Source organism: Vombatus ursinus, unplaced genomic scaffold (assembly GCF_900497805.2).
Source record: "Vombatus ursinus unplaced genomic scaffold, bare-nosed wombat genome assembly UNPS02014807.1, whole genome shotgun sequence".
Classification (NCBI taxonomy): Eukaryota; Metazoa; Chordata; class Mammalia; order Diprotodontia; family Vombatidae; genus Vombatus; species Vombatus ursinus.
In genome coordinates, this window is record NW_020954585.1 from 60476458 (window position 1) to 60504111 (window position 27654).

The following is a 27654-nucleotide window of genomic DNA, read 5'->3' on the forward strand; positions in this document are numbered from 1 at the left end:
TGCGAAGAAATTAAGCTACAACGTCAGAGGAGGGATAATGAAGTATGCTACTTAAGCTCTTGATGTAATGGACTGAAGATGGCTAATGAGACATTTTTGGAAACACCAAATTTACGAATTATTTTGCTTGATTATGCATATTTGTTACAAGGGTTTTGTTTTTCCCCTTTTCTTTCTTAGTGGGGAGGGAAGAATGTGGTGCAAGACAAAACAAATGCTTGTTAATGAAAAAAAATACTTAATTTAATAGAATTAAGCTATATAATTTTTCATATAGTAATTGTAATGTTTATATGTAATTATTACTGTTACTACAAATAACCTCCATAAATTTCTATTCTGCTCCCTTATTGTAGTATGGAGGTGACCCTGGGTTCTACAATAATATAGTAACAGAGAAAAGCATTCTACCAATACCAAGCAGGAAAGGCTTGTAACATGGTCCTAAAAATAGACCACATCTTCTGTCTGAGTACCAGCCTAAAAAAAATGAAAACATACATCAGCAATAGGTTGGCTATCAACTGATGAATTCTTTGGCCATGGTAGTCTATGAAATAGCCAAAAATACAAAATAGCCCTTAATCCTATGAAATTGCCTTCAGCTTCCACAGTAATGGTGGTAGTCAGTCAGTAAGCATGGCAGAAAAGAGGCTCATTTGGACTCTAGCAATTCAGAATACCTGATATGCTAATAAGGAATTGTATATGGCACTCAAGGAAATAAATTTAGGAAAAGCAACTAGACCTGATCAAATACGTATTGAGAAAATAAAATCCATCCTAAAGGAGATAATTTAAAAGGTACCCAGAGGTCAATTTCTAAATGAATATCAAAGAAGAAAAAAGACAAATACAAATGAATGGAAAAGGTCATAGACAAGACTAATGCCAAAAAAGACAACCAAGAACACATCAGTAACTACTGAGTCATAGACCTAATTCTTTAAGAGATTGGTGTGTGTGTATATATATATATATATATATACAGCAAGAGTATCCTTGATGAAAATATGAGAAAGGAACAAGAAAAAAAAGGAACCTTTCTCTGTAGCAGATTACATCTTCATGGTTCCACAAACGATGACAGGAGTAGTGGAATATAACATGCCACTGCCTGTTGTTTCTTGGTTACAAAAAAAGCTTTGACATGGCATAGCAGAATGTAGTCTTAAAAGCTCCCTTTCAACAAGGTGTCTCCCATGCAAATATCAGATGCATTGGTAAAAATAACTTTGCTCAATAATCTTCTGATTATAATATCAAATGGGACATAAAATAGGGAGACAGATGTTCACCAGAGGTATTAAAGAGAATGTCCTGTACAAAGTTTGATTGGAGGAAGGGTTTACTATAAATGGTAAGATTCTCCAGGTGCTAGTTTTTTGCAGACATTGAGTTGGTTGCACAGAGCCCTAAAGCATTATAGAATCATCTAAATGAAATCCATGGCTATTTGAAAGAAGTTGCCCTAGTCATTCATGCAGAAAATGTGTGAAGCACACACACACAAAAAGTTAATTATGCATGTATATTGTCATGATTGTGACATTTGGCTGTGCAGGCTACTGAGTTCATCAGTACATACATCTTGGATAGGCACTGGAGATAGATAATGGATAGAGCCTAGGACTGAAGTGGAAAAGAAAATGGGCCGAATTACATTTGAGGAATTGTGCAGTGCTTTTAAGGATACAAAACTGTGCCCTGCAATAAAATATAATATTTTTTAATATTTAAAAGATCATATTTTAACACTATATGCTCTGAGAAATACTATGGCTACAAATTACGGAATACTGTGATTTTAGAAGATTAAGAATTACAATTGACCCAAAAGCAATGGAAAGACAGATTTTGGGTACAGGTAGCCTGAAACATACCACCAATGATGGTTTGGGCACAAGATGTGGTATAGAAGACCTTTGATCAGAAAACATGATGAATTGAGAATCAGGGGAAAAAAGTGGCCTGAGTATTGTTCTGGTGCCTGCAAAATATTAAAAAGACCTAGATGAAAATCTCTAGCATTTGTGGGAGATTCTCCTTGAGGGATCTATGATAGGATGTAGACAAAAAGAGGGCATGGAGAGTTTGTGATCCACACAAGGGGAGGGAGAACCCTCATTGTAGAGCACACATGACCATCAAAATATGATTTTTCTTAGAGCACTTTGTACCACTCTTTTGTACTTAACATGTTTAATTTTATGTTGTAGTAATTTTTGTACTTCTCTCCCTCCCCCCACTAGATTCTAAGCAATCTGAGGGACAATACCACGATGTTTTTCTTTTCTTTGTATCTTTCTCAAACCTAATACAATGTTTTACATATAGGAGATTCCAAAAAAGTGTTTTTTGTTTTTGCTGACCTGCCCTCCTGCTTTTTAAGATTGATGGTTAAGAATGACAATGATGATGCCCAGTGATATAATATGAGAATTTGTTCAAGAGAGTTGTCCAGGACTGGTAGACAGTCTTCTGGAGGGCTATAAGGAGACTGCATGGGACAGTGGACAGGGATGAACACAAAACACTGAAATTGTGCTTTGGAACTAAACTTGAGTCTTCGCTCTGCCATTTACTACATATGTGAGGGTGGGCAAGTCATTTAACTTCTCTGAGATTTGGTTTTCTCATCTTTAAAACGAAAGGATTGGACCAGATGATCTCTAAATTCTCTTCCAGCTCTCAATCCTAAATCCAATTTCTGCCCATAATAGCATCCCTATATTAATAGCTTACCAATCTCTCTCTCTCTCTCTCTCTCTCTCTCTCTCTCTCTCTCTCTCACACACACACACACACACACACACACACACACACACACACACACACACACAAGACCTTAGATAGTTGCTTTAAAAAAATCTCATACCTCAAGATGGTTAGTATGACACCTCTGGGCTTATTAGGAGAATCACACAACAATGCAGATTCCCTCCAAGTTAAGAATTTATTCCTTATCACTCTCTTATATGAGGAAAAATGACTTTAACTCATATTTGTTCTTTAGGAACAGAATACTTACTTTGAAGATCTCCTCAGGAATGCATTTTATTGCTGATGGCTGGAAATAAGGCATTAAATCCTTATCAAGCATACTTAATTCTTCCTTTGTTAATCCAGCTAGGGAAGAAAAAAACAATTTAGATGGCTCTGTTCCCTCATGAACACCTAGTTTTATTCAAAGTGCAGTGCAATGTCGAGATCTGCTTTTTCCACACAATAATCAAAAAGGGACACATTGTAAAACTCAATCATTTCACTAATGTATTGCCTATGATGCACTCAAGTTGTCAAGTCATGTTGTAATATATTGACTATAGATTACAACAATGTGGAAAATATAACAAAATATTTAAAACATATATATGTATATGTATATATATATACACACATCTATGTATGTATGTGTGTATGTGTATATATATATGGGCAGCAAGGCAGCCCAATGAATAGAATTCCAGGCTTGGAGTCAGGCCCAGAAAGGCCTGAGTTCAAATCTAGCCTCAGACACTGACTAGCTGTGTGACCCTGGGCAAATCATTTAACCTTTGTTTGCCTCAGTTTCTTCATCTGTAAAGTGGGGACAATTATAGCACCTACTTCCCAGGGTTGTGCCTCGCCTCGCCTCTCCTCTCCTCTCCTCTCCGGCAAGTAACTTAACCCTGTTTGTGTCAGTTTCCAGATCTGTAACACAAACTGAAGAAGGAAATGGCAAACCACTCCAGTATCTTTGCCAAGAAAACCCCAAAATGAGGTCATGAGTCAGATGACTGAAAAACAAATGAACAATAATATAATACTTTAATGGTCAGATATTCTCATCAATATTAGAATTAGAGAATGAAAATATGTTAGAATACATATGCATATATATGTGTATATACACATACACATGCCTGCATGTGTGCATGTATATATGTATACATGTATATACACACATACATAGGATTTGATCTGTGATTTCACAACTATAGGAAACTCCTGGGATGTAAATTCCCTTTGCCAAAGCAGAGGGGGCACTTCAAGGTTAGGTGACCTGCCCAGGGTCACACAACTAGTCAGTGTCTGAGGCTCAATTTGAACTTAGGTCTTTTGAACTCTAGGCTGGGAGATCCACTGTACCACCTAGCTACTGTTTATCAGCGCAGAAGTTAATCTCATTCATTTACCTCTAGTTTCGACCTGAAACACCATAGATTTTCTTGGTCTAATTAAAATATGCTTTAAAGGAAAAGTGCAGCTCAAGGATAGTGCATGTATTAGCAAGCTATTTTAATTTTATTTTTATTTTTATACCTAATTGTAATAATAGTATGGGGTGGGGGGAGAAATGGCAAGACATGGTTGGTTATGAGTATAGAACACTTATTACCTGCAATGGTGCCCAACTCCCATATCACTGAACTGCTCCACTCAGTAGGATCCCCAAACACGGCCTCCGCCTTCCTCTTGAGTGCTCCCAGGATGGGAGTGCTACAGAGCAGAGTACCAATTCTAGCAGCAACAGTGCTAGGAAAAGAGAAGAGTTTTAGAGTTACCTTGGTGCACCCTGCAGGAAAATATTTCAAATGTGGTCTCCTTTCACAGGATGGATTTAGTGAAACCCCATTCTTTGACTCAGCTTGAGAGCTGGAAGTAGATCAAGAAGTGGGGAATATCTAAGATTGATGATTTATGTCTTTGATTTTGCATTTTCTTTATCAACTGGAAAAAGGCAACATCCCATGGGGATGTGTGTCCCCTCTGGAACCAATAAGATTTGCACATATTTCTTGCCAAAAACAAAACACAACTCCAGACAGAGGACTGTGTGGTTAAGAATATTAAGAATTTCACTGGGGATAGGGAATAGCCACCTAGTAGGGTGCTAAGACACAAATATAGATTACAAACATAAATACAAAATTTCAATCTAAGTGCATTAAAAATACACAGATGAGATCTGAGGAAGGAAAGGTTTTTACTGATTGTGGGAGAGAGAAGAGAGAAATCAGGGAAGGCTACATAGAAGAAATGGTATTTGAGTAATATTCAATTAAAAGGGGTCAGTAAGGAAAGTACATTTATTTAAAGGATAGAGAGAGGTCCAATGTGGCCACAGTGTAGCTTATTTAGAGGGCAATTATATTTGATAAGGCTAGAAAAATAATCCAAAAAGAAACAGATTGAGGAGGACCTTAAATGTCAGGCCAAAGAGTTTGAATTTTACGCAGTAGATGATAGGAAACCACTGAAGATTTCTGAACCAAGAAGTGATAAGATTAATTCATTAAAATCATGTCCACAGCCCACATGTCACAATGTCCCCCCTTATTGAAAGAATGATATGGAGTCTTAATCTAGAGAATAAATAATGAAATATACTTCCCTTTTCTTAGTAGAGAAGTGGAAGATTGTGGAAGGTATGATAACACTGGCAGGCCCAGTTGCTTTGTGGGTGGTTTTGTTTAACTTTTTCTTTGTTAAATAGAAAGGTTCAATTACAAGGTAGGGGGAGGAATATTTTAGGAAATGACTGACATAAAAAACAAAAAAATCAATAAAACTCTAAAAAGCAATGAAAGCAAAGGATGGTACATAAGAACTGTTATTATAACCATGATTATATTCCTATGTTACTATGACAAATTACTCATTTACATGAATGTTGTTCTTCAAAGGATTAGAATAAGTGCATGGCCTTCCAAGGTGATGATTATGAAAAGCAAAATACTCATTTGAATTCTTAAGTTGTGGTATGTTTTTAAAAATCAATTTCATTACTTTATAATCAAACTTCAATAACTGGACAAAGAATCCTCATGGGGTCTTTGAGGCAGTGCCTGAGATAGTATTATGATACTTCATGCACTGAAATTAATCTAAATGAAAAAGCACTAAGTTTAGTTGTTTTGTAGTGAGGCTCAATGTTAAGTGTTTAATAAAACTTTTTTTAATTAAAAAAAATTTTTTTTTAGAAAAGCATATAGCTTAGATACAAGGAAGTTCTTTGTAGTGGAGGAAAGATATTAAATAGGCACTAGAACATATTTTAGTTTCACATTCCACAGAGCTGTTTGGCGTGGCCATCTTCTCACCCATGTGCCTACTCCTTCCCAGCTAGACCAGCACTCTTGTTACCAAATTTTCTAACGTCTAAAACTCTCTCCCTGTGAAAGTTAACCTAGTAATTTCTGGAGTTCCATAGCGCCCAACCCAGTCAATTGGTGACACTGTGTGTGTGCAAACTAATCCACTTAGTTTATTAAATGCTCGTTGACCCTAGATACCAGACCATGCTTTAGTATGTAAATCTCATTCAGCCATCCATCCAGGCCATCTCATTGTCTGCCTAGCAGTGGGTCATATCCCTCTTTCCCTTCTTCTACCTTCCCAGAACACAACTTCTTTCCCTGTTTACCTCGTCTTTTCATACACTGTCTTTCACTATTAGAATGCAAACTCCTTGGGGGCAGGGACTGTTTCTATTTTAATATCACTTTCCTCAGAGCTTAGCATGGTGCCTAGCACATACAGCACTTTAAAAAAATGCATTCTCATTCATTCATTCATTCAAATATTGGTGATAGTTTTGCTAAACCTTTCAGAAGCAGAATTTTATACTAAATGACATCTGGAGGACTTGATCCACTTGAGGATACTATCATTTAGGTCATTTCTTTCTTTTTTTTTAAAATTAGGTCATTTCTTACCTAAATTCTGAAATACTTATCAATGGAACTTCATTAACGCTGATGGCACACAAGTTTGCACCAAGTCCTACTAAATCAAAGCTTTTTAGTTCCTGTATTTGATGGCCTGAGTCTTCCAGAAAGCCTCGAAGAATGGCACTAGCCTGTAACAAGACAATCAGAGAAAAGGTAAAATAAACATTCAGGCATGAGTGGGGATGACAGAAAAACAAACTTGTTCCAGGATCACTATTCAAGTTGCTTTGTTTTTTGTTTTTGTTTTTTGGTGAGGCAATGGGGTGAAGTGACTTGCCCAGGGTTACACAGCTAGTAAGTATGAAGTATCTGAGGTCAGATTTGAACTCAGGTCTTCCTGAATCCAGGGCTAGTGCTCTATCCACTACACTAGTAGCTGCCCCCTCAAGTTGTATTTAAAGGAGAACAATTTCCCAGAATATCAGACATGCCTGTAATTAAAAGCAAATACAAACAATACATTTCAAAGTTAAATTATTTTCTTGCTAGGTAGTATTAAATTGTTCTTGCCACTAATGTCTATAAGAATGAAGCCTAGCATGAGAGAGAAATCAGAATATATTCCCTTGTGTGACTCCACAGCTTTTTCCTAATGATTCCAAAGCAATTAATGCTAACACCTTGAAAGCAATACTGAGGACTGAGAAGTGAATAATTATAAGATTTCCATCACTCTATTCACAACTGTACTTTTTGCCATTTCTTTCTTATAACGGTTCTTTGGCTGAAGTAGCCATTAATATAATTCCAGGAAAGCTGACTATTCCTCTAACACCATCCACTTAAATGATGTCACATCACTGTAGAACTTACTAATGCAAGAAACATAATCACCTGGTCCAACCCCTTCATTTTACAGACAAAAAAACAGGGGTTGAATAACTTGCCCAAGGTCAAAATGGCAAGTGGTGGCAAAGTTGACACCAGAATTTAGGTCTCCTAACCACAGCCATAACTTGGGAGTGGGGGTGGGGGTGGGAACAACTGGGTCATTGGCTACCTTAAACTTGCACAAAGACAGAACTTTAGCAACTGGTTAGCAAGAATGATTAGTTAAGAAAGGAAGCTGCCAGATGGCAGACTCCTCCCTCCTTCCTCTTTGTTCCCCTTCTAGTTGAAGGTATGTTTTATGCCACTGGTCCTGGGCACAAAAATTCCTAGTGTGGGCTCAGTCCCTAATGCTCAGTCCAGTGTTCTAGATCAGAGATTTATATCTGTGGCCAGCAGGCCTCATTATGGCCAGCAATACTTCCTAGTACAGCAGAACCAGATTAAAATGTAATTGGGAAATATTTAATAAAATAAAGATAAAATAGAACACAGATAATGTTAATATGTGGTTTTCTAAGTCAATAAGCAACCAGCAGAGTTCCTTATGTATACATGGCTTAGTGGCCCCATTTCTATTTGAGTTTGACTACACTGCTCTAGAGGGCACACCTTGCTGCCTCCAGTATTAAGTAGAGATCATTTGTGCCTAACCTTCTTCATTCTCTGACACAGCCTCTCTTGTGCCCAACAGTTGTGCAAATGGAAGATGACTGGATAAACTGAAGATACAGTCTAAGACTATAGGATAGAATGAAGCTGACTGACTACCTCATTAGGAGACTGAGCCATGGGCTTTGGCAGGGCTTAAATAAGAACCACAGACCAACAGCAATCAAGTACATACTACTATCAAAAGAGGTCAAAGCCTACTGCCTTCCAAAATTCATTAAAGGTTTCCTAAAACTAGCAAGGAATAGAGAAGGAGAGCACTGGGAGACTCAAATTTCAGTCCAGGTTCTGCTGCTGCCTTGGATAAATCATTTTATTTCTCAGAGCTTCAGTTTTCTTATCTATAACATAAAGAGGTTAGGTTATATCTAAATTCCTTTTTTTCTTTTTTAACAAGAGCCTATGAGTCTATATCACATCATTTTCCACTGAACAGGTATTGGTATACTATGAAATCCCTTTATCCTCCCTCTCCATCTTCAACTGACACAATTTACAGACACTTTTGCATGAGGAATTATAACATCTAAGTTACACTGTTCCACTCTAGTTTCAGTGAGACAGACTGGCGTAATGGGCAAAGTGCTAGACTGAGTTTGAATTTTGCCCGCTCCTCTGCAAAATGGTGTAATAACAGCACCTAAGTTACAAGGCTGTTGTGAAAGTCAGATGAGGGAATGTATGTGAAACCTCTGCAAATCTTAAAGAGTTTATCTTCAGTTCCCTATTATTATTCTTGTTGTTGTTCAGTTGTTGACTCTTGGCTGACTCTTCATGGGGTTTTCTGGGTAAAGATACTGGAGTGGTTTGCCATTTCCTTCTCCAGATCATTTTACACATGAGGAAACTGAGGCAAACAAAGTTAAGTGACTTGCTCAGGGTCACACAGCTAGTAAGTGTCTGAGGTTGCATTTGAACTCAGATCCAGACTCCAAGCCAAATGCTTTATCCACTGTACCACCTAGCTGCCCCCATTATTGTTCCACTGTTTCTATATTATATTGGAGTGCTTTGGGTCTTCCCCAATTATATGCAAATTGTGCATATCTTTTTGTTCCAGACAGAAGGATCTTGTGTATGTTAAGTTCAAATGTGATCCTTTGGTGCTAATTTTCAGTGGACTAGAAATTCTCTCTCAGGAAACAGAAATAGATGGTCAAATAAACTGGTACCAGTGTTGCTAGAGAGATATGAAAGAGAAAAAATTGGCTGGCAGAAGGAGTTAAAGGCAGTGAAATGAAATAGGACGAAGAAGGGATGTCAGGATATTATGACTTTGAGTCCAAAGGGATTAATGAGACTTAATGCAATAAAATGCAGATTTTATTCAATTCATTTATTTTGTGTGTATGTTTTTTGGAGGCAATTAGAGTTAAGTGACTTGCTCAAGGTCACACAGCTAGTATCTGAGGCCATATTTGAACTCAAGTCCTCCTGACTCCAGGGCCAGTGATCTACCCACTGTACCACCAAGCTACTCCCAATTTAATTCATTTAAACAACATATGATATGCAACTACTTTGTACAAACCATCTGGGAGACAAAGAAGAAAACATAGGACCTGCTCTCAAGGTATTTAGAATTTAATAGGGCAGATATAACATATAATGATAAATGTGATACAAGGTAGAAAGTGATGGGGCAAGTTTGCAAGAGATAAAGTAGATAACCTAATTAGGCAAAACTGAAAAGCTTTTGTCTGAACAAAACCAATGAAACTAAATTAAAGGAAATTGGTGATTGGGGGGAAATCTTCACATCAAATATATATGATAAGGTCTAATATTCACATTGTACAGGGAATTAACACAAGACCAAGAGCCATTCCGTAATGGAAAAATAGTCCAAGAATATAAATAATTTTCAAAAGATAGGTGCAAACTATTAACAATCTTATAAAAGATTGCTCCTAATTAACAATAAGAGAAATGCAAATAAAAACAGATTTGAGGGTTTACTTTACGTCCAGTAAAATGACAAAGATGAAAGATGGAAATAATCAATACTGGAGGTACTGTGGGAACAGGCACACTAATGTGCTGTCAGCAGAACCAAGAATTATTCTATTTTGTAAAAACAATTTGGAATTATGCTTTAAAAAAATTTTTTTAATTTATGCCTAAAATATACATACCTTTTGACTCAGAGATCTCTGTCCTAATCATTTACCCCAAAGAGATCAAAGACAGAAAGGTCCCATATATCTAAAAATATTCATTGTGGTACTTTTTGTGGTAGCAAACAACTGGAAAATAGGGGCCAATGAACTGCAGAATGGCTAAACAAATTGTGAACTATGACTGTATTAGATCCTAAGAAATTGTACCATAAGAAACAAAGACTATGAATAATTCAGAGAAACACAGTAAAGCATATAAATTGAGGTAGAGTGAAGTAAGCAGAACCAGGAAATTATATATACATATATGTATAGATAACACACATACACATGTATATGTGATATCTACACATATACATACACACATGTGTGCATATGTATAAATCCACATCTCTTATGTATGCGTATATATAGAGACACAGAGAGAAAGAGACAGAGAGAGAGAGAGAGAAACTATAATAATTTAAATTCTAACAATAAAAAGAAGCCAAACACTGAGCAATTAAAATCAATTGATCCAAGTTGAGAAAATTTACCTCCTTTTCATTGCAGGGGTAGAGGACAACAACAGATGTGTATTATTGCACATGTTCATGTGTTGGCTGGCTTTTCTGAACTTTTTTTTTTTTAATCTTTGTTACAAGCAAATGCTACAAATCTTTGCTACAGCAAGGGAAAGGGATATATTTGGAAGTGAATGTGATATTAAAAACCAAAAAGCATCAATACAAAAATCAATAATAAAAGTCAAAACAGAATTTGACATGCATTTATTAAGCATCCACGATACCTATGATACTGAGCAAGCTACCAGGGATACAAAGACAAAAGGAAAAAACATTCAAAGTCAGAGTAAGCTTCTAAATATAAAAACAAGTTACATTTTAGAATTAATTTAATAGAAAGAATCATCAAGCCCATATAAATGTGGGCACGTGAGAGCACACACACACACACACGCACACACACACACCTCTCCCTCCCCATATCATGCTCTTCTTTTAAGTGTCATATCTGAAACATTTTAGTTCTAATGTTTCAAGTGGCCAGGAAAAAAAGAAAGCCTCTGTTTTCTACAAGCCCACAGCTGTACTACTTGGTCTCCAAAATTATTGAAAGTAGCTTTCAGTTTGGGGGTATTTTAAAATGGACAACAGATAATATCACTAACAGAAAACTTCTGGTGTCGAGCCAAATATATAGGGCAAAAGGGCAGAATAAAAGAATGCAGAAGGTTCTGTGAGGTGTGGCAGGAAGAAAGAAAATTGCATTAAAAAGCAGTAACAAGGGAAACTAGGTGGCACAGTGGATAGAGCACTGGCCCTGGATTCAGGAGGACCTGAGTTCAAATCCGGCTTTACACACATAACACTTACTACCTGTGTGACCCTGGGCAAATCACTTAAACCCATTGCCTAACCAAAAAAAAAAAAGCAGTAACAAAGGAATACGGATTGAAGAGTCAAACTAACTCAGGCAGATAAAGTACAATTAAAACAAGATTTCTGGACATAGTAACCAGTGAGAAAAAAGCAGCCAACTCTGGGTTGTTTGGATCAATAATCTTGGCTGAAATTCAAGGGTTGTATCTGAAGCAACAACCAAAAAGAACTAAAGGACCTTTTTCCTCCTCAAGGACCATGGGGATGAGAAAGTCTAGCTGGTTTAGGGTGGGAAGAGTGTGAAACCAAGAAAATAGATTTCTCTTTCAAGCTAGGAAAAGGTGGATTCCATAGCTATGCCAGGCACTTCTTATTTGCCAACTTGTATCCAGAGATTCCTCATTGAAGTAGTAGCTTACCCTCTATAGCACTGAGTGTATTCACTGCTTCTTTTTTTTTCTTTTAAAATTTTTTACTAATATAATTTGTTGTTACATTGTTTAATTTCTTCTAGTACTGCTCTCCCTTCATGAAAACCACTCTGTATAACAAAGACTGTTTTTTAAAGGAAAAAAACAGATGAAGAAAAACCTCTAACAAAACTGATAAGCAATAAGAATGAATCTTAGTTTTCGAGCCTGGGGGACTGGGAAAAGATTTTTGTTTTCTTATTCAATCTATAATTCTTGTTTAATTGAATTATTTAATCCATTCGCATATAAAGTTGTAAGAGTTAGGTTTATATTTTTATCCTTGCCTCTGATATGGCTTTATTTTTCTGTAATTCGTTGCTTCCAAGGACTTACTATAGAAAGAAGGTCAATATCAACAAATGGAGGATTTTATTGGTGTGAAAACTTAGCCCACCCAAGCAGATTACAACAAACCTCAGTCTCAACCACCCTGCCTCAGCCTCAGAGTCTTTCTGGAGGCTCAGAGATTTTCATTGGCTTACCCATGTTAACATGGTTAGAAAGTGTCTGAGGTAAGACTGAAATGTGAGTTTTACTGATTCCAAGTTCTATGAACTCTACTATACTGCCCTCATGGAAGAGGGAGAGCTGAAAAGAATTACATGTCAAAATCGCATTGCTAAGATTTTACTCTTCCAGAGAAAGACAGAGAGGCTGAGAGAGATGGAGAGTCTCTTCATTTAATTAATTCATTCAGTAAACATTTTTATTAAGCACCTGCTATATGTCAGGCACTGTGCCAAGTGCTGGGTATACAAAAAAGATAGTCTCTGTTCTCAAGGATCTTATAAGCTAACGGGGAAGAAAACATGCAAACAAATATATATATATGGGATAAAAAGGAAATAATTAATAGAGGGAAAGCACTAGAATTATGAGGAGTTAAAGACAGCTTCTTATAGAAGGTGAGATTTTAGTTGAAACTTAAAAGGAAGCCAAGGAGGTCAGTCACTGGAACACATGAGGGAGAGTATTCCAGGCAGGGGCTATAGCCAAAGAGAATGCCTGGAACTGACAGATGGAGTGCCTTGTTCATGGAACAGCCAGGAGGACAGTGTCACTAGATCAAAGGGTATGTGTTGAGGAGTAAGGTGTAAGAAGACTACAGAAGTAGGAAGGTACTAGGAGGACTTTGAATGCCAACAGAGTTTACTGAATAGGGGGCTAACCTGATTAGACCTACGCTTTAGGAAAATCACTTTAGTGGCTAAATGGAGAATGGATTGGAGTGCACAGAGACAAGAGGCAGCTGACTACTGCCGAAATCGAGGCATGAGGTGATGAGGGTCTTCACTAGAATGGTGTCAGTGTGAGAGGGGAGAAGGAGGCATATTTAAGAGGTGTTACAAAGGTAAAATCAATAGGCCTTGGCAACATATTGGATATGGGGAGGGAGTAGTGAAAGATAGTGAGGAATCTGAAACAAATTTTAGGTTTTTGAGCCTGAGGGATTGGGAGGATGGTGTTGCCCTCTACGGTAATAGGCAAGGTAGGAAGTGGAGAAGGTTTAGGGGAAAGATAATGAGTTCTGTTTTCGACATAATGAGTTTAAGATGTCTACTGGATATCTGGTTTGAGATGTCTGAAAGGCATTTGGGGATGCAACATTGGAGGTCAGGAGAGAGACTGGGGCAGGATAGGTAAATATAAGAATCCTTAGCATAAGTGGTATTTAAATCCATGGGAGCTAATGAGATCATCAAGTGAGTAGTACAGCAGGTGAAGCACATAGGACCAGGACAGAACCCTGAGGGACACCTCCAGTTACAGGGAGGGATCTAGAGGAGGATCAAGCAAAAGAGACAGTAAAGGGTCCAGCAAAGGGGCAGGCTAGATGAGCAGCAAAACAATTTCAAGATGATAAAAATTAGTTTTCAACCTAAAATTTTTCAGGACTGAGTAGACACACTCAAATGCAACATATCTGCAGAAAGATCCATACTTGCTGGATTTGATGTTCTACTGAGCAATGTGCAGAGAGAGCCTGGATGGGGCCAGAAGGACCCCAGGATTACCTTGGTCTACCAATGCAGGACCTTGGTGCTAAACACAGTTTTAAAAGCAAAGTTCCTTCTAGGAGGAATTGTTCTTCTAGGACAATAAGTACCTGATCCTCACCAGTCATGAAAATGAACCGAAATCTTGGTCTAAAACTATCTCCAAGGCAAGTGGGAAAAAGTCTCTGTTTCTAGTCTGGATCTTCTAAAAACTAAGTGCGCACTCTCTCTTCTCTCTCTCTCTCTCTCTCTCTCTCTCTCTCAGCTTCTCTGAGGGAACTAAATCCCAGCTCAGACACTAGTTGTGTGACCCTGGACAAGTCACTTCACTGTTCTGTGCCTCAGTTTCCCCATCTGTAAAATGAGGAGGTTGGCTTTGATGGCCTTCAAGGTCCATTCCATCTCTAGATCTATGAGGATCCTAAATTCCTGGTAGAGTCTGCTTACCTGTCCCAGAGTCCACTCTGTCTGCTGGCTCAGGGAGGCCACTGTGTCAATTGAGCTGAGATTCAGCTGTTTTAGCTCATCTTCATTCAGAGCCAGAGCAATGCGGCCCAGGGAGACGACATGATGATTTTTCCAGTAAGATGGCACATTCCAGACCTTGGAAAACAAACCCAGATTCAAAGTAAACTGGTATAATATGAGCTACACTCTCCCAATGTTCAACAACCTTGGTATCCCGTACCTAATATATTATTATCTACTGCACAGTACTTATGTTTAGCACCTATAATAAACCCTAAAATGAGACTCTATAGGCATTTAAACCAATGCTGCCTCCTCTCTTTTGGCCATCTTTTCACTAGGTCTTAAAAAGAAATGGTAGGAATCTGGCTGTAAACAGGGACTTTGTTCTTTCAGTCTAACAAAAAATCAAGGAATCCTCAACTCCCCTTGTGCTCTACCTTGAATCTGTTTTGTTTATAGGTGAATCTTTCGTGTTAGAATGCAAGCTCCTCAAGAGCAGGGACTGTTTTGCTCTTTTCTTAGTGCCTGCCCCAGTGCCTAGCACACAGTAGGTGCTTAATGTTCCTTGACTGATTGCTAAGGGGCAGAGGAGAAGAAAGAAAAGTAAACCTAGGAAATGCAGGCATTTGTCCAGAGGTTGTTAACGTTAATTTTGAAGACTGATGAAAAGGTTGGGTACCTTTTCTGTAAAACTGAGCTCCATCAATAGAAATGGGCAGGTTTAGGATACCCGCCAGTTAACTGTATGGTCTGTGGATTACCTGGGCCCTAGATTTTCCTGAACAACTATGTGCCTTTCAGATGAGGAAACTGATGCATTTTGTGCATATATATGTATATATGTGTGTGTGTGTGCGTGTGTGTGTATGTTACATATATCACACACACATATACATGTCATATATATGTGTGTATATTGTGAGGGATCGTCCGATGTTGGCTACAGGCCACGTGGTGAAGTGGGGTAGGGACAAGATATTAGGAAGTAACCGGAGCTCACGCTCCCAAGGCAGGGGGCTGTGCCACGTAGGAGTTAGACGGCAGGGAGCAATCTTCCTGTGTCATGTCTTCTCCTTTGGTGCAGCGCTAACCCCAGACGTCTCCTTCCGGTATCTGGACCTATGCCCAATCACTGAAGGCAGACTGAGGAGGAGGGGTTAGTAAAAGTATATAAGGAGCAGTAGGAGCCGGGGCTCTCTCTCTTGCTCCTGCTCTTGCTCTCCTGCTTGGTTTGCTGTGATGGTCTCTGAATAAAGTCCAAGTGTTTGCACCTCCGATCGGCTCGTCTCTATGTTTATCTGGGTATGCGCCGAAGACTGGTAAGTATGACCCTGGCAGCCTGCTCCTGTTAGGAGGAGAGTGCACGGCGTGGCCGGCACAGTATATATATATGTATCTCATCTCTACCAAAAGGTAGATGTGAAAAATAAAAGAAAATGAAACTTCAATCTGGAATTGGGGTTCAAATCCCACCTTTTAGTATCTGTCTGACCACGGACAAGTCACAACCTCTCTGAGCTTAAATTTCCTTATCTGTAGAGGAGACAGTTGGACCAGATGACCCTCTGAAGTCTCTTTCAGTTCTAAATCTATGATGCTACATATTTTTGAAACAGGCTTATTAGTAAACATTATTAGCTAACATGGAATTTGTGAGTAACCAGACAGCAACAGCCTCTCAACCTTTTTCCTGCTAAACCTTTGGCATTACCCTGACTGAAGCAAATGGAAACTTTTATTACTCCTTCTGCATTGACCTGTTTTGCTTTCTCCTTCAGGGCCATCAGTTGGGGCTGGCTGAAACTCAAGATGGTCCCTAGCATCTCAACATTCTTGGTAAACGTGTCCTCTTCCATACACAGCAGTTCTTGAGGAGACCAGCAGGCATTGGCTTCTGCTAGCTTTAAAATGTCATCTGAACTCGGAATTGTGACTCCTTGGCATTCTAGAGGGGGAGAGAAGAAGAAACACTCTTCTGAGGGATCATTTTAGGAGAATTTTTTTTAAGAGCTAGAAGGGGCTCTGACAGTGGCCATCCTTCCAGGCTTTGAGATAAAGCAGCAGAGCAGAGAACCTATTAGAAAGTCGACAGGTCTCAGATTTTTCCTCCTGCAATTAAAATAGCTTAGATGGAGAGGTTAAGCACTACAGACTGAAATTTCACAAGATATGCTAGCTTGAAGGTTCTAAACCCTAGCAAACTTCTTCCTTGGAGCAGCTAGGGGCACAGTGGATAAAGCGCTGGCCCTGGAGTCAGGAAGACCTGAGTTCAAATTTAGCCTCAGACACCCGTTACTTACTGGCTGTGTGACTCTGGGCAAGTCACAAAAAAAAAAGCTTTTTCCTTGTTGAAATCCTTTTAATTGTCATGTTATGAAGAAAATTTATAAAGAGAATTGTATGAAAGCTCTATATGGAACTAACAAGAACAGTGCATCTTTTAGACTGTTTTTCTGTTATTACTGAAGAGTAGAAAAAGGAAGAAAAGCACTAATTCTGATGAGAAATATTGAGAAAATTTTTAAAGGACTTTACACAGTATTTCAAATGACCTGAATTGTCTAAGACTGAGTTTTTAGACAAGCAAAAAAGAGTCAACTACTGTCACAATGAGGGTTTGAAGTGACTCACGCTGTGATCAGTCATAGCCAAAATACTGCAAAGAGTTATATATTTCTATATGTTTATTATTGCTTTCATTTATTAATAAATTATATTTGGCAAATTTACTATTTACTTATAGATAAATAAGAATAATTACTACTGGGAAAGGAGGTTTATTCATTTAATTATATAATTAAATATTAAAGAACTGTGGTAAGGGTTCAAGCTAATCAATTAATGGCAGTTAGGTGGTACAGTTGATAGAACAATGGACCTGGAATTAGGAAGACCTGAATTCAAATCCTGCCTCAGATACTTACTAGCTGTGTGACCCTGGATAAGCCACTAAACTTCTAACTGCCTCAGTTTCCTCAGCTGTCAAATAGGGATAATAATAGCACCTACCTCCCAGGCTTGTTGCGAGGATCAAATAACATATACAAAACATCTGCAAACCTTAAAACACTATTTAAGTGCTAGTTATTATTGATATTATTGTTATTATTAGGAGACAAGATTGTAAATTTATTCATGAGAAATAATTTATATAAATTATGAGTACCCCTCTAGATAACTATAGAGTTTGGAAGGATAAAATTAAATATATAGCAATGAAGCAAGTGGCAAGCTAAGGTTGAACAGCCTACAAATGAGTGTGGTCAGACCCAAGATTCCATTTAACTTTGCTAAATGTGAAAGGGTTAGGTACAGACTTTCTACAACCTGCTACATATCTTGAGGGCTTTGCAAACTTAAGTGTTATATAACATCAGCTGGTATTGCAATTTGGATGGGCGAAGGGAGTCACTGAGATCACAAATGTCAACAGGGGAGGATGACTTCTTCCTACAAGGGAGGCTTAGCACATTCCCATAATGCCAGACCATTAAAAAGACTGTAGGGACAGCAGGTCACTGATGTTCCATTTTCCTGAAAGGTATAAGAAGTAACATTTCACTCACAGGCCTGATGGCAGGCATTCTTAACCTTTTTTGTGTGTCATGAACCCCTTTGGTTCACCCTTCTGGTGGAGGCTATGGAACCCTTCTCAGCATAATGTTTTAAAATGCATAAGATAAAATATGCAGGATTACAAATGCAACCAATTATTAAAATACAGTTATTAAAAACCAAGTTCATGGATTATAAGTAAGGAAACCCAGCAAGGTGTCCTAACCCTATTTATTATGGAGCTGGGAGATTTCACAGAATTATAGATTCATAGGCTATTAGAGGGCAGCTACGAGGCAGGCTCAGTGGATAGACTGCTCAGGCCTGGAAGCAGGAAGACTCCTCTTACTGAGTTCAAATCTGGCCTCACACATTTACTAGCTGTATGACCCTGAGCAAGTCACATAACCATTTGCCTCAGTTTCCTCATCTGTAAAATGAGCTAGAGAAAGAAATGGCAAACCATTCCAGTATTTTTGCCAAGAAAAACCTGAAATGGGGTCATGAAGAACCAGACACAACTGAAAAGCAACTGAAAAACAAGGCTACTGAAAGAGACCTTGAGGATCAGCTAGTCCAGGTGTGGGGAACCTGAGGCCTCGAGGCCACATATGGCCCTCTAGGTCCTCAAGAGCAGCCCTTTGATTGAATCCAAACTTCACAGAACAGATTTGTGAAATTTGTGAGTTTGCATCTCCCCTAGGCACTAGCATAGTGTTCTGCATACAGAAAGTATTTAATAAATGGTGGCTGAACTGAACTAAACTCAATCTAGTCAGTCCCACAGCTTTATCTATACTTTCTGATTTTTAATATGTCCCTCATTCTTTGGAGAAAAGTATCTAAATATAATTGTCACATAGCAGTTTAATGAATGCTTGTTGACTTGATAAATGTATGTTGACTATAGGCCCTGTCCTGATTTCAGTACCATACTTGGTTCAGTAGATCAGAGGTGTCAAAAAAGCTTCCTGAGGGATGAATTCACATTATTTTCTAAGCCAACATTAGCTGGCAGGGATCCTTATGTGCCCTTATGTATGGCTTAGTGGCCCCTTTTCTATTAGAGTTTGACACCACAATAGAGGATTACTTAGAGCCTGAGAATTCAAACAAACAATCCATTTAATAAAAATATGTTTAAATGCCCCTGGCAAAAGCAATTCACAAGGCAGCTGCTGATCAGGAAGATAAAGCAAATAAAAGCCTCCAAGAAGGAGGTTAAAGGCAATTGGCAGGAAGGTTCCCTGGAGTTTCAGGAGCTCCTGCCCAAGTCCTAAAGACTGCTTTTAGATTTTTCTTGCCCAAAGAGCCCACAGATCTGGGTGCCAAATTGGTCCACATAGTGCAAAGTTAACCCCAACTGCTCCAGATCCACACCACAGCCTCCTTGCTCATGACAGTCCCAGGGGCTGTTATCGGAGTGTGAGGAGTTAACTTCTGCCTCCCCAGCTCCACCGGTTTTGTGGCTAAATGCCTTGAGAAGACCATCTATAACCGATGTTTCCACTTCCTTTCTTCTCATTCTCTTTTTGATTCTCTACAGTTTGGCTTCCGATTTCATCATTCAACTGAAACTGTCCTCTCCAAAGTTACCAGTGATTTGGTAACTGTCAAATCCTTATTCACCTCTCTGCAGTCTTTGACACTGCCGATTCCTCTCTTCTTCCTGATACCCTCTTCTCTTTAAGACAATATTTTATTCTGGTTCTACTGTTACTTGTCTAACTGGTCCTTCTCAGTCTCCTTGCTAGAGATCATCCAGGTTACATCTGATACTATCAGTGTTCCCCAAGACCTTGTCCTGGGCCCTGCTTTCCCTCCCCTCCATTGATTTCCCCTCTCCTCCCCTTTCCTCTCCTTGTCCTATTTCCCTTGGTGATCTCATCAGCTTTCATGGAGTCAATTATCACCACTATGCTGATTATTCTCAGATCTACTTATTCATTCCTAACCTCACTCTTAACCTCTTTTTCTATTCCAATTGCCCATTAGACATGTCAAACTGGATGTCTCACAGACATCTTATGCTCAACATGTCCAAAACTACTACTACAAAACTGAACTCATTATCTTCCTCCCAAAACCCTCCCTCCCTTTCAAACTTCCCTATTACTGTTGAGGGCACTATCATCCTCCCAGTCCCCCAGGCTCAAAACCTAGGTGTCATCTTTTCAACCCCTCATTCTTTCTCAATTCCCTTTCCATATCTAATTCACTACCAAGCTGATTTTACCTTGGGAACTCTCTTACATGTGCATTGTTAACATCTCTTGTATATGCCTTCTTCTTTCCTCTGAAACTACCACCACTCTGGTGCCCTCATTACCTCATACCTGGATTGTTGCAATAATGGTTGGCCTCCTTGCCACAAGTCTCTCCCCACTCCAATTCATCCTCTACTCAGCTGTCAGACTGATCTTCCTAAAGCATAGGTATGATCACACACACACACACACACACACACACACACACACACACCATTCATTAAATTCCCACGTGTCCCTCCAAGATCAAATATAACATCTTCCGTTTGGTACCCAAAGCCCTTCATAGGGGCAGCTAAGTGGCACAGTGGATAGAGCACTGGCCCTGGAGTCAGGAGAACCTGAGTTCAAATCCAGCCTCAGACACTTAACCCTTACTAGCTGTGTGACCCTGGGCAAGTCACTTAATCCCAATTGCCTTGCTAAAAAAAAAAAAAGAAAAAAGTCCTTCATAGCCTGTTCCCTTCCTACTTTTCTGCTCTTCCTACACCTTACTCCCCCTTATGTACTCTGGCCTCAGCAGGACCCTCCATCTCCCAACTCTAACCATTTTCATTGGCTGTCTTCCATGCCTGGTATGCTCTCTCTATCTCTGCCCCTTGGCTTTCTTTAAGTTCCCGCTAAAATCCCATCTTCCACGGGAAGCCTTTCCCAATTCCCCTCAATTCTAATGCCTTCCCTTTGTTGATTATTTCCAATTTATCCTGCACATAGTTTGTTTGTACAGAGATTGTCTGCATATTGTCTCACCCATTACACTGTGAGCTTGAGGGCAAGGACTGTCTTCTGCCTTTCTTTTATCTCCAGTGCTTATCACGGCCTAGCACATAGTAGGTGTTTAACAAATACTTAGTTATTGCCTGATTAATTGACTGATTAGCATCCTGACCCATAACACGACCAAAAAGAAGCACTCTGGGGTAAGAAAGTGCTGAACTAGGCTTGGGGAGACCAGAGTTCTAGATTTGGCTTTGCTATTAGCAATGTAACTCTCAGTAAGTCACTTTATCTCTCTAGGCTTTAGTTTCCTCATAGAAAAATCCAAGGAGATTTTTGGATCAGATGACTTCTAAAGTCTTTTCCAGTTCTAAAATTCTATGCTTCAAAAGCATCTCCTACTAACACTCAAACTAAACCTTTAGGCTTAAGGAGAGTCCTCAGATAAACAAGGTAATAGAGTTTAGCTTTCATAAAGTCTAAGAAAGGAGATAATGAACAAGCGTGCTTCTCCTTCCAGGTAGGTCAGGCCAGCAGACCTCCTTGGCTTTCTCTAAGCAGCTAGAAAGGCAAAGTAATTCCCTACATAGTTGATAGTCTCAAGTTTCCTTTGTCAAAGGAGTGCCATTTTTTTATGTAAATGAGACATTGTGTCTGCTGGTCCCAGCTATGGCTTGTGTAAAGGACAACCAACAAGTTCTGTCTTTGAAGAAAGTCTGGATTTATTTCCTGGGAACTTTCAACCAGAAATGCCATCCTCCAGTAGATACCTGTGGCTATTTTTCCAGATGGAAAGTGGGTCCCTTCCTGTGAAGCCTAAGAGGATTTCTCTTCTATCTAACTTGATTGGGAAGTGGTAGTTATACATAGTACTAAATTTAAGTAGTTATACATGACGTTCAGCTATTGGCACATCATTCTGGGATGTACAATGCTAAACCCAAATCAATCAAGTATGGCTGTAAGCTAATGAATGAAGAAAGAATAGCAAAAGAAATACCAACTCCTCAGATTGGGGGCTTTGAGAAAAGCAGTTAAGAGCTTTAAGAGGATAGTGAATATCAAGACAGGGTCCTGGTGCTAAATGCACAAATCTAGAAGATAGTGGGAATACATGTTTCTGAGATCATTGATGCCTAACACTTATCTCCAGTCAAAGATCAAACTGGCATTAAGGTACTGCTAAGGTACATAGGAAGTTTTCATAAGAAAAAACTTCCTAAGGTATAAAGTTATCTAAATAACTTCCGAAGGAATCTTCCTATCTAAAAAATTTCCTAAAGGATATACTTTAAAAAAAAATGTATTGCCTGAAATGCTCTTTCCTCATCTCCACCTCCTGGCTTCAAGTCCTAGCTAAGGCCCCACCCACATGAAACTTTCCCCAATCCCTCAGTTCTAGTGCCTTCCCTCCATTGATTATCTAAAATTTATCCCGTACATATCTTGTTTGTACACAGTTGTTTATATGTTGTCTCCCCCTTTAGACTATGTACTCCTTGAGGGCAGGGACCTTTGCTGTTCTTTGTATCCCTAGCACTTAGCACAGTGCCCTGCACATATGCGGCACTTCGTAAATGTTTACTGAATGAAAAAAATTATTTTTAGTTCCAAATTCTCTACCTCCCTCCATCCCTTTCTCCACCCATTGAGAAGGCAAGAAATAATGATACTTATTATACATATGAAGGCATGCAAAACATATTTCCACAAGGGACAAAGTTGTCTAAATAGACAGTGGGCCTCTGAGTGGGCAGGTTCCCTCTTACTAGACATCTAGGTGACCACTTCTTGGACATGTTATAAAATGGATTCCTGTTGAGGTACAGTTTGAACCAGATGACTTCTAAAGCTGTGAATGAGATGTGGCATATACATTTCTACACCATCCCCCTATTCCTCAGTGATTTATATAGGTTGCCTTTTGAAGAGGTTCTATCCAGTACAGTGCTCTGTAAACAGTGGGAATTTAATAAATACTGTTGGTTGACTGATTCTTATCCTGAAAAATTCTCTCTTAGCTCTTCCCATAGTCTCCAGGGTCATGGTAATGATGCATCTGGCATGTAAGTCAGTCTTACTCATAAAAGAATGATGATTTCAGGAAGGCCCTACTGCACCCTTAAAATATTGCCTTCATTTGCTGATTGGAGCCTGAAATTCCAGTTTAGGGGAAACACTTTATCGTTAATCTTTTCTGTTGTTTCAGTTTGTGGGGTTTTCTCAGCAAAGATACTAGAGTTGTTGGCATGAATCTTTTATACTTTAGTAAAAACGAATCTCAGATCTTTTCCTGAGAGCAGGTTTCAATTGGGTTTAGAGGAAGAGAGAATTAAGGAACAGAAGGAAGGAGCTGGAATCAGATGACCCTAATGAGAAAATAATGGTACAGAAGAGGAAAATTAGGGGGACTAAAGACAAACTTCCAGATTTCACAATTTTCCTTACAATCATTCTAGGCAGGAACGTTAGGAACTTACAGAACCATATCACCTGTTCAGTTGACCAATTTCAATTCTAAACTCATTCCCCGCTGAAACATGACCTAAGCATTTTTTTTTCATATGCAGAGGAGAATTAAAAAAAAAATAGCCCAGCATAAAACTTGTTTATCCCTAGAGTCTACCAGCTCTGGTAAGCAGCACTGAGACCTGACTGTAACATCTTTTAAAAAGGTGACATTATTTAACATTTGACTTTTTGTAATTCTGTCATTTGATAGACATTCAATCAAGTCCTGTGAAAACAAGAGGCCCCCGAACTGCTGGGAACTTAGACAGAAATGTCACCACTATGGAATTGGCCCAGGTACAAAAAGCAAACTCACCATCTCTGGGATCAGATGTGTGAACATTTCTGCTGGTGTTCTGGATGGATTCAAAAACAGTCCAGAGAAATTCTTTAGGGAGTTGGGTTCCTACCATTTTGGAAGCTGTTTGTTGAAGGATATCAGGGAACTGTGGAGGTGGAAAGGATGGAGGAGAAAGTGAAACATATTTATTAAAGCAATTAACTGCAACAAAGGATCACATTAATCTTCATTTAAATTGTAGCCCTATTACTTTCCCTCACAGTAGCTTCTCCTCTTGATTAAGCTCACTGCATAGTTAATCCCAGTCAGTTTATAAGCGTGGGCTACTGGCAGTTGCCCTAGGCAATGGATCCCAAAGAGATCAACTTGATGTTCAGTTTTTTTTCCAGTGGAGTTCGACTCTTTGTGATCCCATTTAGGGTTTTCTTGGCAAACATACTGAGTGGTTTGTTATTTCCTTCTCCATCTCATTTTACAGAGGGAACTGAGGCAAACAGTAAGTGATTTCTTCTAAGGTCACATAGCTAGTAAATGTCTGAGGCTGGATTTGAACTCAGGAAGATAAGTCTTCCTGACTCCAGGCCCAGCACTCTATCCACTGCACCACCTAGCTGCCTAGCAAGGTAGAAATAGTAGTAATAGTCAATAAAGGCTTGGAGTTGAGAAAACCTGATTTTGAATCCCATCTCTGATACTTATTAGCTTCTTATACTTATTATATGCCCAAAGTCATGAGTAAGTCAGCTAACATCTCTGAGGTTTAGGAAATTCACTTTTCTTTTTTTAAAAGTAAATTTATATTAATATTTGTTGGTTTTACATCACATTCATCTCTCTCTCTCTCTCTCTCCCTCTTCTCCCTTCCTCCCTCCCTTCCTCCTAGAAAGCCATCCCTGATCACAAAGAACATAAAAAATAATAGCTAACATAGATATGGTACTTTAAGGTTTGCAAAGGCTTAACATATATTGCCTTATTTTATCCCCACAACACTGGGAAGTAGGTGCTATTTTAATTATCCTCACTTAACAGATGTGGAAACTGAGGTTTAAAGAGTTTAAAATTACTTGACCAGGGTCATACAGCTAGTAAAAGCCTAAGGCTGGGTTTGAAAAAATACAGTCCAACCAAACTGTTCATATGCTAAACAACATGTAAAAAAAATCTGACATTATATGTACTGTTTCAAATCCATGGTCTTCCCCCGTCTCTTCTACCTCTGCAAACAAGAGGGAGGTATCAGGCAGCTTTGTAAGGCCAGAAGTCACAGGACTTAAGCTGTCATTGCTGCAGGGCACTCCCAGATAAATGAAATCACAAATCCCTGGCATCAGCATATGACCTCCTTCATAGAAATGGGGATGGGGATGAACTCTAATCTAGAATTTTAGGTATCAAATCAAAGAGGAAGACAATATTTTGAGGGCCAGTTTTTGGAGCAGCAAGACCTTCCTAGCATCCCTGATACTGTTATACCTCATCTAGAACAAATGTACTTTTTTCTTTTTTTTTTTTAGGCAGTTTGGGTTAAGTGACTTGCCCAGGGTCACACAGCTAGTAAGTGTGTCAAGTGTTTGGTCTGAGGCTGGATTTGAACTCAGGTCCTCCTGACTCCAGGGCCAGTGCACTGCACCACCGAGCTGCCCCAAATGTACTTTTTTCAAACCTGAAATTCACAAAGCTTCACATAATGCTTTGCTTTGCACTTCTCTGATGCACTTATTAATGCTGGACATAATAGTCACTCATGATACCAGACTATAAGCTTTGTGAGGTCAGTAAATATGACTTTGTTTGTCCTCTAGCATATCACAAAGGGCTCTGCATACAGTAGGTACTTCATAAATGTTTACTGAATAAATGAATGTCCATCAATCCAGAGAATTAATCATATGCTCCTACAAAGCCTTGACCTATAGTTTCTCACACAAAGAAAAGGTCATTCAAGTGATATTTTTCTTCCTATCACACTAGGCATAAAACCTAATCCCTGTATCAATAAGTAAGATTTGGGCACCTGTGAGTAAGAGTATTTGTAAATATATCTGAAAATATGTACCCTCTTCACGTATATATGTGAATGTGTACATCTGGAAAAATGTGCAAATGTATATCGTGCTTATGTATAACTAGGTATGCTATTCACATGTGTTGTGTGGTTGTGAGTGTACAGTGCTTTGTGTCTACATGTTTATGCAACATATCTGTGTATACTCATAGTATGTGCAATTATGTGGGGATAGATATTTACATGCAGTATAGATGGGACCAAATGGCAGTCTATTAATTGTATCCATTTCCCTCCAGAAGTCCTGGTAGAGAAGTCAAATTTAATTTAGTTATTTTATTACTTCCTGGGTCTCTGCTTGCCTGAAGTTCCCTGGTATAAAAGTCTATTCCAAAAATTCCGTGAGAAGCTGGGCCCTCTAAGATGAGACTGAGGTATTTCCACTCTCACTAACTGTAAGCCCCTCTGCTATATCTCTAATCACTCAACATAATCTCCTAAAATCTCTGAAATCAGGAATTGAGAGGTACCTTAGCAGCAATGACACTTAATTCATCTCCCGAAAAGAGAACTAGAAATGGCCCAATGTCCTTTGCTGTTTCAACCGTCCAATTTTGAGGGAGTCTGGAAAGGAAGGAAAAAAGCTGAAAACCACAAGGAATTACAAGAATGTAAGAGGAAAGCCACATGTTTTGTCTATGTTAGCAACAGAGACTTTCTTGTATGAAACAGAGTTTTATTGGCTCAAAAGAAGCTTCCTCTCATATTCGATAGGAAGAAGTCCATAGCGAACTTTAGGATATTATTTCACTGCTATTAATTCTGCAGGATTGCCCATTTAAAGTGAGAGAGAGGTGGTTAAAAACCACATCACATTTGGTAGAGTCTTTTAGAGGAGCCTATCACATTGTCAGTTTGGCTTCTCCCTTTATGGTAAAGAAAGACTGGATCTTTTAGCTAAACTTGTCCCTATTATTCAGATTGATGAAAAATAGAAGTACTACTCTGATTGTTGTTGTTGTTGGTTAGTCCTTTCAGTTGTGTCTGACTCTTCATGACTCCATTTGGGGTTGTCTTGGCAAAGATACTGGAGTGGTTTGCCATCTCCTTCTGCAGCTCATTTTACAGATGAGGAAACTGAGGCAAACAGGGTTAAGTGACTTGCCCAGGGTCACACTTTGAGGCCACATTTGAACTCAGGAAGATGAGTCTTCCTGTCTCCAGGCCCAGAACTCTATCAACTATGCCACCTAGCTGCCCACTACCCTGATACTTGGCCAAAAAACTCAGACATTTTTCTCTCAGTTTCGAATTCTGTTTTCTCCAGAGAGATTTCTTTTGCCTAAAAGTGATAATTCATTAATAATTTTATAATTAACATTATTAATTTTCTTTTTCTTGAGAGACAGATGCATAGCATAGTGGATAAAGCCAACCTCCAAGCCAGGAAGACAAAGGTTCAAATCCCAATTCTGACACATACTAGCTATGTGGCCCTGGTCAAGTCACTTGACCTCTTAGTGCTCTAGGCAACTCTGTCAAATTGTAGCATAACCTGAGTCCCCAAACCCATTGGTATGGGACTCTGAATGTAAGAGGAAAGCCACATGTTTTGTCTATGTTATAGTTCTTTACC

At 38.9% G+C, this 27654-nt stretch overlaps 1 protein-coding gene across 1 annotated transcript in view; it reads right to left on the minus strand.

Moving 5' to 3' along the window:
• The window catches only part of LOC114051892 (otoancorin-like), an 83360-nt gene that overhangs the window by 25139 nt on the left and 30567 nt on the right, over positions 1 to 27654 (minus strand). The window contains exons 20-26 of the mRNA XM_027874277.1: positions 26549 to 26642; positions 24026 to 24155; positions 16417 to 16604; positions 14636 to 14791; positions 6702 to 6844; positions 4382 to 4518; positions 3032 to 3129 (exon numbers count right to left, since the gene is read on the minus strand). Coding sequence (XP_027730078.1) covers positions 3032 to 3129; positions 4382 to 4518; positions 6702 to 6844; positions 14636 to 14791; positions 16417 to 16604; positions 24026 to 24155; positions 26549 to 26642 — 946 coding nt within the window. The remainder of the gene's footprint in view (positions 1 to 3031; positions 3130 to 4381; positions 4519 to 6701; positions 6845 to 14635; positions 14792 to 16416; positions 16605 to 24025; positions 24156 to 26548; positions 26643 to 27654) is intronic.